General features: G+C 35.3%; 1 protein-coding gene across 2 annotated transcripts in view; it reads right to left on the bottom strand.

The window, feature by feature from the left end:
* The window catches only part of THOC2 (THO complex 2), a 54,855-nt gene that overhangs the window by 4,907 nt on the left and 32,218 nt on the right, over window positions 1-17,730 (bottom strand). Inside the window, exons 20-33 of one of the 2 annotated variants that reach the window (XR_005824172.1) lie at window positions 15,879-15,996; window positions 14,884-15,063; window positions 14,146-14,310; window positions 13,534-13,809; window positions 12,444-12,585; window positions 10,373-10,530; window positions 8,861-8,989; window positions 8,203-8,334; window positions 7,939-8,123; window positions 7,011-7,195; window positions 6,636-6,738; window positions 5,854-6,290; window positions 4,205-4,999; window positions 3,377-3,412 (exon numbers count right to left, since the gene is read on the bottom strand). Coding sequence is in view for 1 of the 2 variants with exons in the window: in XM_040572876.1 (XP_040428810.1) it covers window positions 3,377-3,412; window positions 4,941-4,999; window positions 5,854-6,290; window positions 6,636-6,738; window positions 7,011-7,195; window positions 7,939-8,123; window positions 8,203-8,334; window positions 8,861-8,989; window positions 10,373-10,530; window positions 12,444-12,585; window positions 13,534-13,809; window positions 14,146-14,310; window positions 14,884-15,063; window positions 15,879-15,996 (2,305 nt within the window). In the remaining variant the exon portion in view is untranslated. The remainder of the gene's footprint in view (window positions 1-3,376; window positions 3,413-4,204; window positions 5,000-5,853; window positions 6,291-6,635; window positions 6,739-7,010; window positions 7,196-7,938; window positions 8,124-8,202; window positions 8,335-8,860; window positions 8,990-10,372; window positions 10,531-12,443; window positions 12,586-13,533; window positions 13,810-14,145; window positions 14,311-14,883; window positions 15,064-15,878; window positions 15,997-17,730) is intronic. The other variant, XM_040572876.1, reaches the window with a different exon arrangement.

The following is a 17,730-nucleotide window of genomic DNA, read 5'->3' as shown; positions in this document are numbered from 1 at the left end:
GAAAAGTGACTGAAGACACTTTCAAACTAGTCGTATATAATTTAATTTACAGCTTTGTTTTCTCAACACTGAAAATTCAAGAAACCTTTCACTTAACTGGAACACGTATTAAATAGACACAAAGTTGTTTACCAGCATTGTTTGATACATCAAAACAAATCAGCAGTACTACTGATACAGGATATGCAGATTCATGGACTGACTTAGCACTTGCAATTCTGCCTGGAATGAATGAACGGAGTCAGTTTCTTTGACAGGTTCTAATTAATTTTTCAAGAATAAACTTGAACCACAAAGTATTTACGACAACTTTGAATAATGTGTTTTTCAGCTAAAGTAATACAAAACTCCACCTTAAACTTCCAATGATAAAAGCAGCTAAACACAAAATTCTTTGTGTTAGCTCTGTAATGTGTTCTAGATTGTTACTGCACTCTCTTCTAAGCAATTTTAACAAACTGTAAAATATACAAATATTCAGCTTTGTGAAACTAGTAACATTAATAGTAACATTAACTTAGTGAGGTAAGAAGGGGGACAGGGAGAAGAGTAAAAATCAGAGTAGCATCTTTAAAAAGAAGCACAGTAGCATCAGTAGAACACTTGGCAAAATTTAAGTGCTACTGTGTATATACATAAGGTAGCACACATTATATAAATATCAATGCATTACAGTAACCAATTTGTGTTTTTAAGTACAATTGTATTTTTAGTCATATCTAAGAAATACTTTTAATAAAATAACACATAAGAGCATATTTTAGCTGAAAAATAACTTTTTGGTATTTTCCAAATTTAAGTTACATCAACACACTGGTTTAAATTGATATACTTTAGTATTTCCCCCATTCCACAAGTTATTAATTTTATTTGAAAAATGTGTTAAAATGTTCTATATTTTTTTCTTATTTTAAAAGTACACCAGAAAGAGAAGCATGCACAAGATTAGTTTAGAACAATCTAGAATCCATTAGAACTAACCAAAACAAACACTTTCAAATAATTTTATTCTTTTAAGTTAATCCTGTCCTTCTACAGTTCTGATAAATGAGTAACTTCAGACCAGTAACCCTAAGTTTTGGTAAAAAGCACACCAACAACGTCACATCCCTTTTCCTTTTATCACTTACTGGAATGTTATCACCTTCCTATGCCAGTAAATGAGCCTTCAGTATCCCTTTCTCTCTGTTCTTTCCCCTCACTCTTTTTTTTTCCTGTCACCTCCCCACCACGTTTATTCCACAAATTTATCCTTGCTCCCTTGTCTGCTGTCACCTTTTAACATGACTTGGCAAATATATTTTTTCTAAGCAGCCCCATTTAGCTGTCTACCACAGATCCTTTCCACGTGAGTAAGTCAACACTCCTCTTTCCTCCTATTCTGCTTCTTATATTCACATGGCTGTTCAGGTCAGATTCCACTGCTCTTCTACTGTTCCAATGCAGAGTTTTGGAAAATTTTACTCCCTCCACCTCTCCTTACAAGAAAAACATAGATTTGGCTTGTCAAGCTTTATCAGCTTGCTTCTAGAAATGCCGTTAGCTGAAACCACATCAAATCTGGGGCACTGCCATATGTTGTATAACTTGGGCGAAGGCCAAAACAACAATAACACAAATCTAACTCAAGACTGGCAGCATTTTATAACCTGCAATGTAAGACAACATTTTAATGGTCTGCCCCCAAAAAAGTCAGGCAGAGATAGGAATAAAGAAGCACTTGACTTCTACTAACTCTCAGTGGAAGCTGAACTCAGAAATCTTACAGGCTTCTGAATATCACATCCTTTCCCCCAGACACGTACATGGCAGTAAAGAACACTTGTCTTACACCACATACCGGGAACATAGTCAAGAAGTGTGAGTTCAAGACAAATGTTAGATTTTTTTCTAATTTTAAAATCTTAAATATACAATGATATATTTAATCTATAGACACTATCATTTCATCAACTTTAAGTCTAAGAATCAAAGGATGCCTCCTACGTGGACTCCCCATATAAACAGGTACAGATGGCACTGGAAAGATTCAATTTTTAAAAGCTAGCAAGTGTTGGTTATAAAAATCAGAGCTATTTTGAATTAAAACATACAAAGTGCTCTGAACGCTTTGTTTCACAAAAGGGAGCTACAACTAAAACATTAGTGCAGTGTATAATACAGAATAGAAATACAGAATAGAACTGGTAAATCCATCACATATTTTTAAATTTAAAATTATCTAGAATCACATATATTAAGTAAATACACGTAATTCTAGATAAACCTACATGTTATCCAGAAAGTTCAAGTGTTCAACATTTTTCAAGTGATAAGCATTTGTGCTATTTACATAATGATACTGACTTCATAAGCTAAAATCTTAACAGCAACTATGGGAGAAGACTTGATCCATTTCCAACCATTAGCCAGATAAAATTAAACATGTATTATACATGTTCAAAAGAAGCAGCAGAAAGCTATCTTAATATATTAGCAAGTTCACAGTATTTGTTATTGTCACTATGTAAGTGGTTGAGTTTTAAAATAAAAGCAACAAAATAGTTGCAGAATCTGCCTAAAAATTTAATACTCTAAAACGTCATTCAAATCTTGAAAGCATTTTTAGTATGCGTTCCCATAAGCTTTCGAATCTGAAGGGTGTTTACAGGAAGCAAACAGATACGATGATCATTTAAGAGGTTGCCTATGATGCTTAGAAATAAAAACATTAAAACATAACAGTATTAAAACATTAAAACATAAACATAAAACATAACAGTAGCAAGGGGAAAAGAGTACTGTTATTCCACAGATAATTCTCAAATATTTTTTTGTTTTAAAATAACTGATTTTTTTAATACTGTTAAAAAAGAAATACTATTCTAACTACTCTATTGCCTCTTGGGACGAATAAAAGGCTTAATCATAGGGAGGTTTCTATAAATGTACAAGTATCAGTGAGGACCAGAAAAGATGTTTGTTCTGTTCAGAATATCCAAATAGCCAACATTTTTCTTTTGCAGTTTTAACTGACTATTCAGATGTGTAATCTTGCTTACTTGTTTGGAAGTAAGTGAAGCCAAAAGACAGTTGTGCTTCTTTTTCATTCCTTTCTACAGACTAAAGGAGTTGTCAGCTATGAAATAAAATCTCTTAGAAATATTGAGAGAATGTTAAATTCAGGGGCTTTTCTTAATGTTGCTTTCACTCAACAACTCTCCTTCTCTCCTGTACAGAAGTTCTACATAGTAAACTGGAAAAAATTCCCTCCGCTACTATACTAGTATTTACAGGAGTGAAATTTGAATTTTCTGATGTGGCTTGCCCCAAGATCAAGGTTGTTTTCTCTGCAACAAAACAAAGTAAACTTTGGTGGTGTCTAAAAGATTCAAACCTTTGCTGAAGAGTCCTTGAGTTCGTTGAGGTTGTCCTGTAGAAAATGAATGGAGATGACACGTAAGCTGGAATAGTTTTCAGAAACCAGAGGAACTTTGGGAAGCATGGTCGTACCCTCGAAACAAAAAACAGCTACTCCTTCTGGAATAAATCTCATGTTAATACTTCACACCAAGTGAATCTAGGAACTAAAATATTTTCTTAAAAAGGAAGAAGAAGAAAAAAGACATCTATTCTCTAGACCCAATTCTTATGTAAACTACAAAATGTATTTATACCTAATTCTTCATAAAACACTGAAAAACAACCACTCTCCCACCAAGACAAAATATTAAGAAAAATAGTCTTAATTCTAAATACTGCTGAACCACAGTTGAAATAGGCTTAAAAGGTTTTTAAGCCTGCATCTTCTCCACATTCAGTTAAATGTGACAGAAGTTACTTACTCTAGAACAACTTTTCTTGCCCGTTTATTATAAAAACGGGCAAGAAAAACTTTTTAATTACATTTTGAGTAGTTATCACTGTCACCTGCTTCCTCAAAATTAATAAAAGCAACTCAAGATCTCCAAAATTAGCCTAAATCTTTTAAGTAAATCTTACATTGAAAAAGACGTACTCTTCAGGGAAAAAAAGAAAAAAAAAGAAAAGCTTGTTCTAAAGTTGGTAAGATGGTGAAATTTAAAAGCCCACATAATCCATCAGAGTGCTCTTGATGAAGTATTAGTAACTTACAGTTTTAAATGTTCAACGTACTGCAAATTCAAAGATTCCATGAACATAGATGGTTTAGAAATAAAACAAATATGGAGCAAGGAATGGCTACCCTGAGTCTTCAAGTAGGCTACGCCCAAGGTATTGTGCTGCGCTTGAATGCTTGGGGTTTCTCTTTGCTGGGTAGTAGGCTTGGTTGCCACATCTGGTTTTATCGTACCGCAGGGCTCAACATGGTGGGAACCCATTGGAAATAAACAAACCTCGAAGGGAAGGTACAACAGAAGCTGCATGCTCACTGATTATACACAACTACAGGAGAACTGATCACCAAGGAGACTTTAAAATGGAACTCCTTTCAAGACTCCTCCTTAGAAGGCACATATCGGTAAGATGCTCATCAAGAAGCCTGATGAATTCAGAGGTATCGTACATCCCGTATCATCCAGGAATCTTCAGTGCTATAGATTCTTCAATAGAAGTGCAGAAAAATATGCTCCATTCTGCTGCAAAGACTCATTTGCTTGTAGCTACCATTGCACTCCAAAAAAACTGACTGCTTAAAACAATGAGGCACTTCTGTGTAAAAATTCTCTTGCCATTTCCAAACACTATTTACAAAATTTGTGCTAGGTCCTTGAAGCTTTACTTTGGTTAATTAAAAATATATATTTTTTAATAGAAAAAAGACAGTCCACCAATAAAGAAAAGGAATGCATTTTCTAATGCAATATAAAACCTCCAGTGGCTCCAGTGTATACTTGGCACAAAACTTGAAGGAAGTCGGACATTGGCATCCCAAACTTGTGAGCCTAACATGGGCGCTGCCTTCCTCAGGCTATACTAACCTTTACTGTTGAGGAATGTGATGGAGAAGAATGGGTATCAACTTTTCGGCGTTTTTGTTCTGAGAAAAGAAGAGAACAACATTATTAAAACACATTTAAAAGGAGACGACTAATAATATGACTCTCTGAAGTACCAAAATCTAAGTTAGAATTCAAGCTTTTCAACTGCATAGAGTTTTTTCTTAAGCTACCTAGAGATACCAGCATGCCTTGACCTTGTTATGCAAGCTTGCAGGAAAAATTAAATGTGAAGAAACTGCCACAAAATTATGTGTATTTCAAGCTTTCAATTTTACGTAAATTTGTACCTGAAGAGTTGAGCAAAATAGAAGGCATTCCAGTCCTCCCTTACTTGGTTTGCCTAAAGCAATACAATTATAAAACTCAACATCAGCCTCCGCTTATGAGGAACTTAAAATACCAACATTTATCTTATTAATCCTTAATATATGAAAGAACCAATAAGGCTTCCTCCTTAAGAAGGACTCAGTGAAACCTTCTACATCCCTTTTTTTCAGTTCAAAAGTTAAGATTAAACCCTGAGTACACTCTTCAGGATATATGCAAAACTTCCAAGGTCATAGTTATAAGATACATTTTAATAAAAAAACATTTAGAATTATACCAAAAATATCGTGAGTGTCAGTACAAAACATTTATAAACTGATAGGCTTAATGAAAATCAGCAATCACTGAAGACAAACTTCACACATTCACGCAGTTATCATTTTGAAGATATCCTGAATAGGTACTTCAGGCACTAAAGAAGTCTACAAGTCATTGCTAGCATGGCTACATAATAGCTAGCACTTTCTCTCACCATGGTGGGTGTGAGGTGTTGGCTTTCGGTGATTTTCTAAAGACATGTCCTTACTGTTCTAGAAAACAAGAGAAGTTACACCAACAGACTTACCCCTCTCAGATTCTGATGTTTCTGATCGGGGAACAGGAGACTTCAAGGACCCAGCTACTGGAATCTTTTCTCCTCCTTTAGTAATTTCCTTGGATTTCATATCCTTCGCTACATCTTTTTCTCTAGATGGCTCCTTTTCTCTCTCCTTTTCTGCAGCTGACTTTGACTCGACGGTGGTAACAACTGTCTTGGATTTTTCTTCCTTTGAAGCTTTTTCTTCTTTCTTGGCTTTTTCCTTCTCCTTGTCAGATTTTGGTGTTTTCTCCTTGATCTCTCTTGCTTTATCATCTTTGTTCACCCGTTCTTCCTTAGGTTTGTCTTTCCCATCCTTCCCAAGTGCCTTCGTCTCTGGAGTGGCAGCTGGAATTTTTTCTTTTTTTTCTTTATCTTTTTCCTTCCCACTTTTTTCTTTATCATCTTTCTCCTTAATAATTTTGCTGCATCAAAAATAAAAAGACCAGTTGGTACACACAAAAAAACAGCTTTTGTTTTGTCATCAAGTTTTACTCCTGATGATTTGATAGAACCCCCTGAAGCAGTCAGACACATTGTTTTATCACTCTATTAGAAAACCATCACGCAAGTGTACTACTTTGTTTACCCTCACTAAACTAAAAAGGAATGCATTTAACAATTGCGTTAGCTTAGGACAGCTACGTATTTTGGCAGAAATCATCTTATTTATTAAACTTTGAAGAAATGGAAACAAGTTAAATGGTACGTGAAAGAAAAGGTTTTTGAGTTTAAAGACAACAGATAATATCAAGGAGTGGATTTCTCACCTATTAGAAGCACTGTTTCCATTGCTTGTTGTCACCTTCGGTGTAGTGTTGACAGCTTTATTAATAACTTTCACAGCACCCTGAGACTTCTCCTTTAGTTTTTCTGTTTGAAGAGAACAATTTCATTTCTACAATATACGTCTAACTGAATAAAACAAGTGTCTAAGCATATTCATGCAAAAACCATGTAGCTAATAGCCAAAATAGGTAATTAAATGCAAAACTCCCCCGCAAAACCAACCTCCAACCAACCAAAGAACACACATTGACCCTATTTAGCATCACTTTTTTTTTTTTTAATTTTAAAAAGCCAAGTTTTGAGAGAATAGGCTTGCAAACATCAAAAGAATTCTACTAAAAATCAGGTTTGTTTACCAGTCTCTTCAGCAGTGCTTTCCTCCAGTTTAGCTGTGTTTATTGTGAGAGATGTAGGCATCCCAGCACCACCTGGCCCATTTTGTACTGTTGCAGCTACAGCATTCCTGGCAGGTGGGTCTTTGTGGTGGAATTCATTTTCAGGTATCATGAAAGGCTTCCTACTTTTCAACTGCCCAGAATAGCTGCAAGTCGCACAGATTGTTAAATATGCACAAACATAAAGCAAAATATGGGTTGAATTTTAAATGAGGATTTAATCTTAACAGTTCGTCTGTTATTTTTCACAGTTTTTCCCAACTGATACGCAGTTTCTTCCCCCTTTATCGATCAGCTCGAAAAAATAAAAATAGGAACGAAAAACCCTCACACAACAGAAGCCCTACCTCCAAGCCCTCTTTGCTGCTACCACCACCACACATGCACACACACAGCTGTCAAACACACAAAAAATGGCCTACTGACAACACTGGAAGGGCAACCTGAACTGTCCCTCAAGCATCCATGGATGATTCTGCATTCATCACAGAAAGATGAAAACCATCATTAAGCATTTTAGTTTAACACTTTCAAATTGTATAAACTTCCCAGATCTATGCAGTTTTGCAACAATAGCCCTTGGCTTTCTTCATTTTACTCTCCCTTATATCTACTTGCTGCTATATTATTTCTCTACAATTAAACTATGCTCTTGTGAGTGGAAATCTTTACTATTAAACATGTTTTACTAGAGTCTTGTAAAGGAAATTAGTGATCATCCAGCACGAAATGAAAGTTTTCATTCACACTGCCAGCCCTGAGATGCAGGATAGCGAAATCTTCTGTGATAAGGTAAAAATCAAATGTGTTAGGACTGTAACAGTTCCAAGTCTTTAGAAGCCTTTCATGATCCACTTTTAACCACTTTCTTAAAGTAAGGTGTTGTTACCCCATAGCCAACGCATATAGATCGGGTCTCTTCTCTTTCTCTTCCTGACATATCTTATGTACTCTCCTTTCCAAGGCTTGGCCCAGGTTCAACACTTTTGGATACCATGGGAGGATTTTGGTCAGCACAATCAGGATGTTTCTGATATGCGTATATTCACCTGTTTCAAGGCAGTGTACAGAAGCCTAGAAGACAAATTAAATCTAATCAATATTTTTCATTAAAACTTCCAAAAACCATGAGATTTTCAGTATCCTTATTTACCTTAGTTAATTTATAGTGCCATTTGTGTACCACATGTCTAAAATTCTCATAATCCAATTGATCAGCTTTATTTCCACCATCAAATCCAGTTGCCCGTAATATAGTTAGGAAGCCTGGATAGTTGCCACATTCCTGCATGCGCACAAAAGACAAAATAAAAATTAAAAATATGTATTTTTTCCAGTAAGCATAAAAACAGGAATTCTGCAAAAGTTAATATAACTGGAGCACTTGATTATTGATTCCAGTAAAGACGTGAACAAACTTTACAAGACTTGCATACTTTTTTTAAAAAAGCTTATTTATGTCGAAGTCTTACTTGTAGGCAAGGGAAAGAGTTATTTGCAATTTAACTAGCTTTTGTAAGAAGTATTATGAGGGTTCCCATATGCTACCTAAATTGTTATCTTCAAGACAGGCTATAAGAAAGTTGGAACTGAACTTTACTTTTGACACTATACAAAAATAACTTCGTGACATTAATTACAGAAACTGTTCTTACATGAGGCCATCAGAATACGTTTTTGTTTTGCTCAAATACAATGTTTTTAAAGCAAGTTAATGATTTCTCTAAATCCATTTTTATTGGGCCAAATTATAGAAGTGGTCATTATATAACTCTTTCCACAAGTGGAAGTGTTTTACTAACTTCACATACCTTTTCATATATGACTCTGTCACTGTGCCATCTAGTCACAGTCTCCAGCATACAGCATAAAAACCTGCCGTATCTACTAGCTTCATTTTCAGTGCAACTTGCTACTGTATATATAATATCAGAGAAAACCTGCAAATAGTAGCAATGAAAAGTTACTTTGACTTTACTGAATTACAAAGGAGTAAGAATCATCAAGAATTTCAAATTCCTCTCATTTAATCCACTGTTAAATTGTTTCCTAAATATAAAGGAGGTCAAATTACAAAAATATTACAGAAATACCTGGAAACCACGGCTATTTGATTGAACCAAATCATGCTCTACTCAGAGAAATTAAAGGTAGGTTTGCCTACAGAAGCTTATCAAGTACTCTCATTTTTTTCCCCAAGATTTTAACTAATTATTAAACCTTTATACCTAGCCCAGAGTTTAAGCTCTGCATACATCTGCTACTGATACACAGTTTTCCACATGTAAAGTGCGTCTTCACTGACATGTAACTGTGTTGGTTTCAAACTGTTAATTAATTGAGTTGAACAAGCAAAAATAAACACAGAGAATACAAGCAGAATATTTGAATAAGAATGCTCTTTTGGACCCATGAAATCAGAGCTGATCCCAGAGCTGATCCCAACTTCAAGTCTCATCTCAAAGAGAAACAGAAATTTTAATTGAATCCTCATATAAAAATATTATCTTCACCAGTCTTTTATTATACAGCCCCATAGAAATCCTCCTAATCAAAGCTCATAGTCCAATGTGTTGTAACCACACAGATGATGCACTAGCTTAATTATCTGGCTTCTTAACAGCAGAAAGTGCCAGAAAGGTTCTGATATCCGCAAATAGTAGAGTCAGCTGGTACCGTTGGAGCTGAATGCATTCTGCAAGATTACCCCATTTACATTCACCACCTTTTTTCTCCACAAGACAAAAAGAATGGCTACATGAACTGTGAAAAATGTCTGAACAAATACCTCCTCTGAGCACCCTGCTTGACCCAGAGAGTCAGGCTACTGCAGCTATCAGAAGTACTCCCATGGCATCCTATTCCCATGTCTCAGCAGTGATACAAATTACTTCCATGTCTGTCACCAGGGTCAGGTCAGAAGGGATGCTACTTGCTGGGGCAAGCTTAACAAAGTTGCAACAGTATGGCCACAGAGCTGAAACAGGAAGGTTCGACAAGGCCGTAGAAACGCAGATCTCTGCAAGGCTGCAAAATGTATGCAACCTGTTTGACTAATGACTTCGCTCTGGAAGTCTAGATTTGTTAGGATAAACCAGAAACACAATTTATTGAAAATAATCTTCTGAAGCACTAGTAAAGCTAAAGCTTTGTTTGTAGAATAGGAAGATAAACTTCTGATTATCACATAGATTTTGGAATTAAACGTAAGTAAAGATTTTGTTGAGATCTCTTTTGGGAGGCAGGTAGGACCCTAGTCTTTCACACTTACAACAAAAATTAAATATATATACACATACACACACAAAGCTCTAGCTACTTACTCTGTCATAGCAGAGAAGAGTGGAGAAGTTGGGTGTTTTCTGCTGATGCACCAGTTCTACAAAGTGAGCACAATAAACTGCATCGATTGCCGAAAAAATGCAGCGAGGAAATATACATAACTGCAAAAATTTTGTGATAGTCTCATTTTTGGTAGACTCTTCAAAAGTAAAGAAATTGAGAGAAAAAGGAAGAAAACAGTAGATTAATGGGTTAGCACAACTAGTCTTCCCAATAAATTCAGTATTGCACATCCATATTCTCCAGGTTGTCTTCTACAAATATCTACATCTTCGACACTACTCAGAAAAGAAAAATAAGTTTTAACTGTTTGATGAACATGTGAAAGGGTAGAAAGGCTGTTACAGCAGATCTTCTGGAAATAAACATATGGAAGACTGAACACTGCAAAAGAATGCCTTCAGAGGAAGAATAGTCATGATCTTTTTAAGGGCAACTGATGTCACTATGCTGGGATTCTGCACAGGCTGCAGAACACCGAAGTCATAACAACCAGAAATTACTTGCTTCAATTCTGTGGTGCTCATGGAATAAAGCTTGTTCAAGAAGAACCATCAGCTTTTACTGAACTAAAAAAAAAAAGTTGATTTTATTAAATTTTAGTATCTTTGATGCTTTTTCAATAAAAATCACAAGTCACAATTGATTGTTCTATGAGCTGTAAGTTTTAATCCACGGGCAAGTTAAGCAAGCAGCCACAGCAGAATAGCTAGTTTAATTGTTAGAACTATCAAAGTCTAGTTATTCTGCCAAAATTAATCTGTTAGTGATGTAACCACTCTATCAGAAGTGTCTACACGAGTCAGTCTTGAAACAAAAACAATTTCAAATGTCAATAAGAAAAATGATAATACTACAGCATATGTATTGTTCAATTTCCTCATATAGCACAATTATAGATAATTTATTTTGATGTGGAAACTACTGAAAATAGGTATCTATCCTCACACTTAATCCCAGAAAACAACAACTTGCAGCTGAAGCTCGAGCACTCAAGAGCCAACAACAAGGTATACATTCACCCTCCCAAAAGTCATTAATATTAAGAGTACCTGTTTATATATACACACATCATATCTACATGTGCAATTTTCCACATGCTTTTGGGTACTTCCTTAAATCAACATATGTAGCTGTCAACTCTAGACCAAGCCACAGTCAGGTAGCAATTTTTTCAACTAGCCATTTTATGTAGCTGATTAGTTCTCTGTACCACTACATTAAATATTTATAGAGAAGAATCTCTCTTGATTTAACCGTCAATGGTTCTTTATCAAATCACTTGGGTGTATCTGGCATGAGATAGACAATAAAACGCTTTTCCACTGGATGATGTTAGGCTCCTTGGGACAGACTGACAACTGTATCCGCTTAAAAATAAAAAGTTCCTCCAGAGAACAAAACTGACCAGAAAACATTTTGGGTTAACCATACTAGTAATTTCCTCATCCGTAAGAAACATTACCAAAGCTCTCTCAGAGAAAGAAGTTTGTTCTGCCTCCTTATGAAACATTCAGGTGGTGTTTTACCTGATGTTGCTGTTAGACTGACAATATTTATCTTGTCATCAGAATAGGGTATATATTGTTGGCCAAATACTGACACATTGTTCTTAAACATAGCACTCAAAGTTAGTTAACTCAAATAAATCATTGGGAGTTTACATTCCTATTCCCTGCAATACAACTAAGTTTGTAGAATTCTACCTGCAGAAACTGACCTGCAAACCACCTTGTAGCTATACCATCACACTTAGTGAGTCAAGCTCATATTTTCTAAGTCACCACAAAATTAAAAAACATCTTGACATTGCAAGAAATAAATAAAACATCTCCCTAAAAAGCAACTACTCAGTATTTGCAAAGACAAAGATATTCTAACACATTCTAACTGAAACTTTATCTTGCTGACAGACCTCAACATAAAGAGAGAGATCAACTTTTAAAAAATCAACATTTAGAGTACTAGTGCAAGCTAAGCTTTCAGTTCTAGGGGCAGTGCTGACTACAAAAATATCCAGAATGTGTCATATGTCCCCCTCCACACACTTACTTGCCAGAAGCCAGTTATCCTTCTCCAGTTTCAGTCTCTGTAGAACCCTTTGCACATGCTCCAACTGCTTCTTCTCCTCTTCGAGGAGCTTGTCTTGAAGAGCTGTGCAACGTTCTTTTTCCTTTTTCTTTTTATTTGGAGGCTATAAAACATCAATAAACTCATTTAATATTATACTAACATTTGCTGTAGACAGAACAATGACATTCCTGGTACTGCTAAAAAATGTGAAAAGCTTTCTGTTTCACTAAGTAATGTTCTGCTCTAATAATCACCTGATTTTATTTATGAACACTGGATAACTAATGACAAAAGTGATCACCTAAACTACATACACAGGTGTCAATGATTGTTTTCCAGAAGACTGATTTTTCCAGTCATTTTTTCTCAGTGGAGCCACTGGTGTTTTTTAAATGGAAATTATATGCAAGAGTCAAATTAGATGACTGAGAAATCAGAACGGTGAGTCAGGTGACAATAAAGCTCTCTGAATGGACCAACTTACTCAGAATTAAGTTTAAACTTTGGTTAGCTTAACAAAAATCTATTTACATAAAATAGGTGAAACAGCAGTTAAATGATTTAACTCAATATGGTACATCAATATCCTGTCATTTACTGCAAATCAGTAGTTGATTTTTCAGAGATTTTTATCTTAAAAAAGCCCACACACCTCCATGCAGTCTATCTTACTCCATGGAAGGAAGTAAAATTTAGAACACAAATTATAATGTGCATGCATAACTTGCAGTTCCAGGAAAAGTTTTGTCCCTGCTGGCAAACAATCAATAATGGTATCACAAGCAAATAGCACACTCTTCCTTAGCAATGACACATGCATGCAAAAACATTTATTTATATAACTTTTAATTCTGTATTTGCTACAAAAACTAATATCCAGCACTACCCAAAGTGGAATAATCATGTCTTCAGAATGCCATTTTGAAAAGTACTAGTTTGAAACAGTATCAGTAAACAGACAGTTGCTCTTTGTTTATATATGGGATTAGTCATTAAAAAAGTCTTAATACAATGTTTCATGAAAAAAAGCCTTTCAAGATTAAAGGAGCATAAAAACGTATAAACATACCATTTCCTGATTGTCATCTATGGCTTTCATCTGGACTTTAAGTTTATTGACTTCTCTGTCATAGCTACTATGTGGGACAGCAAGGTCATACATTGTCAAAGACCAGAATGTAGCATAGAACTGAGGACTGATATCATCCCAGACCTTGGGAAGGTGCAGAGAGATCACAGCATCATGAACAGGTGCCATTACCAGCTCACACGATGTAATGTATTTGTGAACCTTGTGCTGCTGTTTATTTCCCTTTTCAGCTTTTTTTAGTTCATCATACTTGGACTGTGGATAGAAACGCAAAGGTAAACATTTGTAATCTCTGTACACAAAAATCATTCAATTTCACAAAAGCTCTTCTATGTAAGGAAGATTTATGTAAGATATTTTATTTACGTACATGAAGAACTGAAGAATATCATACTGAACCTTTAGTGGATTTATCATTCTTCAATGATGGTACTATCTTTCAACCCACTTCTTCTTATAGAAATAATTCCTCATAAGGCTTCTGCATTTTTTTATTTAGCAAACAAACTTTCACAGCAACCTAACACATATACTAATAAAATGTAGAATGGCCTCTCTAACAGCAGACAAATTAAAAAGCGTTCTACTTACTGAAATATGGTGAGCATACATAGGTCTCGAGAGGAAAAACGCAGCATCATGAGGTGTGTGAAATTCATTACAGAGAACATCAATTGAAGGCACTCGCTTAATGTAATCCTCTGTGCTTAGATTGGATGCTAGAAACCCACCAAATTGTACCAGGGTGTCATGGCACTATGTAAACGACACAAAGAGAGAACAATTATTTTGTTCGGAAATGAATCTAGGGAGGTCTTGAGAGTCTGTTTGCTTTTTTGGTTGCTTTTTCTTTTTCAAGGGTTAACACCACATATTACACCAAGAAATTTCTCATGGGGGAAGAACTGCTTTATTTTCCATGCTACATACTTCTATCACTCAATGCTGACTCAACTGTTTCTGCACCTAAAGGAAAGCCTTACAAGAGTCAGCAGATCTGTAAGAGCACTCTGTTCTACCAGAATGAAACTAATTCCCACTGCCTAAGGCAGCAAAGGAATCAGGCTGATTCTTAAAAAAAGAAGAATCCCTCTAACAAAATAAGATCAGAAAAACACTATGACCTACTTTAAAATGTAAGTCCTTACCTCCTATGACAAAGGACACTTCAATCTTTCACTCAGAAAGATTAAGTATAAATTATGTTGACATCAGTGTGTTACAATGATGAGATCACTGTAAATTTTAAAAATTCTTATATATTGTGCTGATACCAAATGCTGACACACTAGAGGTTACCAAAGAAAAGTCTTAATGTTTTTATCTTACCTGGTCATACAGTTTTCCCACCAGCTTCAGATGTTTTTCCCCTCCCTCTTGAAAGATCACACCATTTCTCTGCTGAGCCATAAGCAAGCACAGTGGAAGGGCAAGGTCATGGTCCAATAATGCATCTTTCAATCTCTGAGAAGATTTTTTTGTATTCCTGATTTGGCCAAAGTATCCACCCTGCACAGTACAGGAAAAAAAGTTGCCTAAATTTGGAAACAGCGAATTACAAATTTAAACCATACATGCTTCTGATCATGGAAATACTGGTGAATTAACATCGATACAGTTTGTGTGTCAATAAAAATTTCTCTCTGGATCCTGTGTTGCTATGCATATAATATTAGAATCAGAAACAAACTTGTCTTGCATGCTGTTAGTTTTCTACACAGTAAATGCCACTTCTCATCATGGGCATCATGACACAGCATCTTTGAGCAGATCGTTGCAGACCTAGGTCTAAGTCTCTTCTATGATTCAATATAGCTATTAATTCAATTCAGAAACTTCAGAATTTATTTCTTATTCTAGATATTCATCTGCCTATGGAGTTGAGTTTAGATCAGACTCAACTAGGTCTTTGAAGCCGAGGCTGCAACAGTTTGAATCATCAAAACGGCTTAAGATATTACTCCACTCAACAGGGAGTTGCCACACTCAGAACTGGGCTAAAACGCAGGACTGCACAACATACAAGCTCACTGGCTGCTTTGCTAATTTGCTTTTGGCTAGTTTGCAGTCTGTCTTGTAACAGCAGATAATGAAGGCTGCTTTCATTAACAGAAGGATGCTGTGAAGCACAGCAACTAAGGCTCGTGTATACTTTATCTTGGGTGCCTGTCTGCAAGGTCTGTAAGCTCAATGGAGTAGGAAGGTCTCAGACAAAAGCATTAACACCTTTCTCAGCTATGCTGCCAGAGGTCATGAATCAAGAGTCTTCAGGAGCACCATTAACAAGCAACAGCTATTATTAGTTAAACGTAATATGAACACACCTCAGCTTTTAGTTGTTCTCCACCAGTCATGGCTTCCAATTGCTCCATCGTCATTTCTTCTGTAATTTCTATCCCTGCCATTTTTTGTACTACCTCTTTTAAAATAAGCAAATCAAAGCTGCACAGAAAAGTGGAGTAAAAACAAGAAAATTTGCTTAAGAAATGGAAGCTGTGACATTCAATACACAGTAGAAAGCAACAATATGATGCATGTTAAACCAAATGACATCTTAAATTGTTTTTTGCAGGGAAAAAGAGTATGATGAGCACACAGATTTCTCTATCGCAGGTTAAAAGTTATTTCAAAGCAGCACATGCATTCAAGAGCTGGATTTTACAGTCCCTTAAGAAAAACAGATTTCATTGTTTTTGAAAATATTGAGTGTAGTCCTATTAGCTTTAAGTATCAACAAATTACTCAAAAATGTATTGTTCTCTTTTGTTGTTTTACATGCTTCATACTGTATCTATATCATTTCACCTACTGTGAACATGGAATTCACAGATTTTTTTTTTTCTTTTTCAAATTTCTACAATAGTACATGGGTTTTGAAATTTACTGGCACAATTAGTCAACAGAGCTGATGTGGAACACAGAAAACATTGATATTTAAAACACAAGAAAGTACAAAATACTCCAGTAATTATGCCCTCCAGCAACTAGGCTTCATTCCATGCTATGAATTCTACAGGCAATGACTAATCCTCAACAGAAGTACAGTTAAGGTATATTAGAATCATTCAAATAAGCAATTATTTTTTTTATCTTCTGAAATTTGTGACCTACTTAGAAAAAATGTGTTGACCCATGCACTCCAAAACAAAGTTGTGCATTTAAATAATTTATACTGTTTATAGCTGGAGAAACAAGCAAAAATGTGTCTTCTGTTTAGGAACTGTGCAATACCAGCATATACTCTAATCCAAACACTGGAATACTGCAGTCCTATGGAACTGGTCACAGTGGTAAATCTATTTTATTTCTAACATCAGAAGTACTAATATAATTTCTTTTTTAATATTCTGGGTTTGTGTTTTTTTCTAAATACTTAGTCTTAATATATAAATCTTGGTAAAGACAAGAAATACTACTTACCCTCCTGTAGCTCAATGTGATTGTATCACCATCAGAATACAAAACAAATTGGGGACAGGGGAACACATGAGACAGAGCATCTACTTTGCAGGGAAGGGAAAAACTAGAGTTCTCGATATAAATACCCTAAAATAACATGCTGCGTTATCTCCTGCTGTCTTTCAGTAAGCATACGGGGATTCATAATAGAATATAAGTCAATATTCACCTATGCAATGATAAATAATCCATTAAAATTAATTAAATAAGGAAGCAGTAATACTAAGTGATGATGGCAGAAGGACAGACGAACATAAGGGAAGACTCAAATTGCAAACCTTAAAAAAATTTGAGTGATTAATACTGATGTACCAAGAAGCAAATCAACAGTCATTACATAAATCAAAGTATTTAAAACACTATAAAAATCTTAGAAGATCCCTACAGATAAGACGTTACAGGAAAGAAAAATCTGAAGTTTGAACAATCACATCCTTCTATATCATAGATGGTTTTGGTTTTCCCCTCTTTTTTTTTTTAAATAATGTACAATAATTTCTACAACAGTATTGCAGACCAGGAGGGCGTTTTTTGCCTGATTAGGCAAGAAAAATAAGTTACAGATGAAAGACTAGTGCTTCAAATAGTAACACAGCACAGCTATAAAAGTTCAGGAAAAATCCAGCAAACATATTATTCTTTTTTAAATTTCTTAACATTTCTGGTAATATAAATGGAGCGTTACCACTACTAGAGTAACTACTAATTGAGTGCTGT

This window comes from Cygnus olor, chromosome 13, assembly GCF_009769625.2.
Source record: "Cygnus olor isolate bCygOlo1 chromosome 13, bCygOlo1.pri.v2, whole genome shotgun sequence".
Classification (NCBI taxonomy): domain Eukaryota; kingdom Metazoa; phylum Chordata; class Aves; order Anseriformes; family Anatidae; genus Cygnus; species Cygnus olor.
This window is presented reverse-complemented; position numbering and strand designations above follow the sequence as displayed.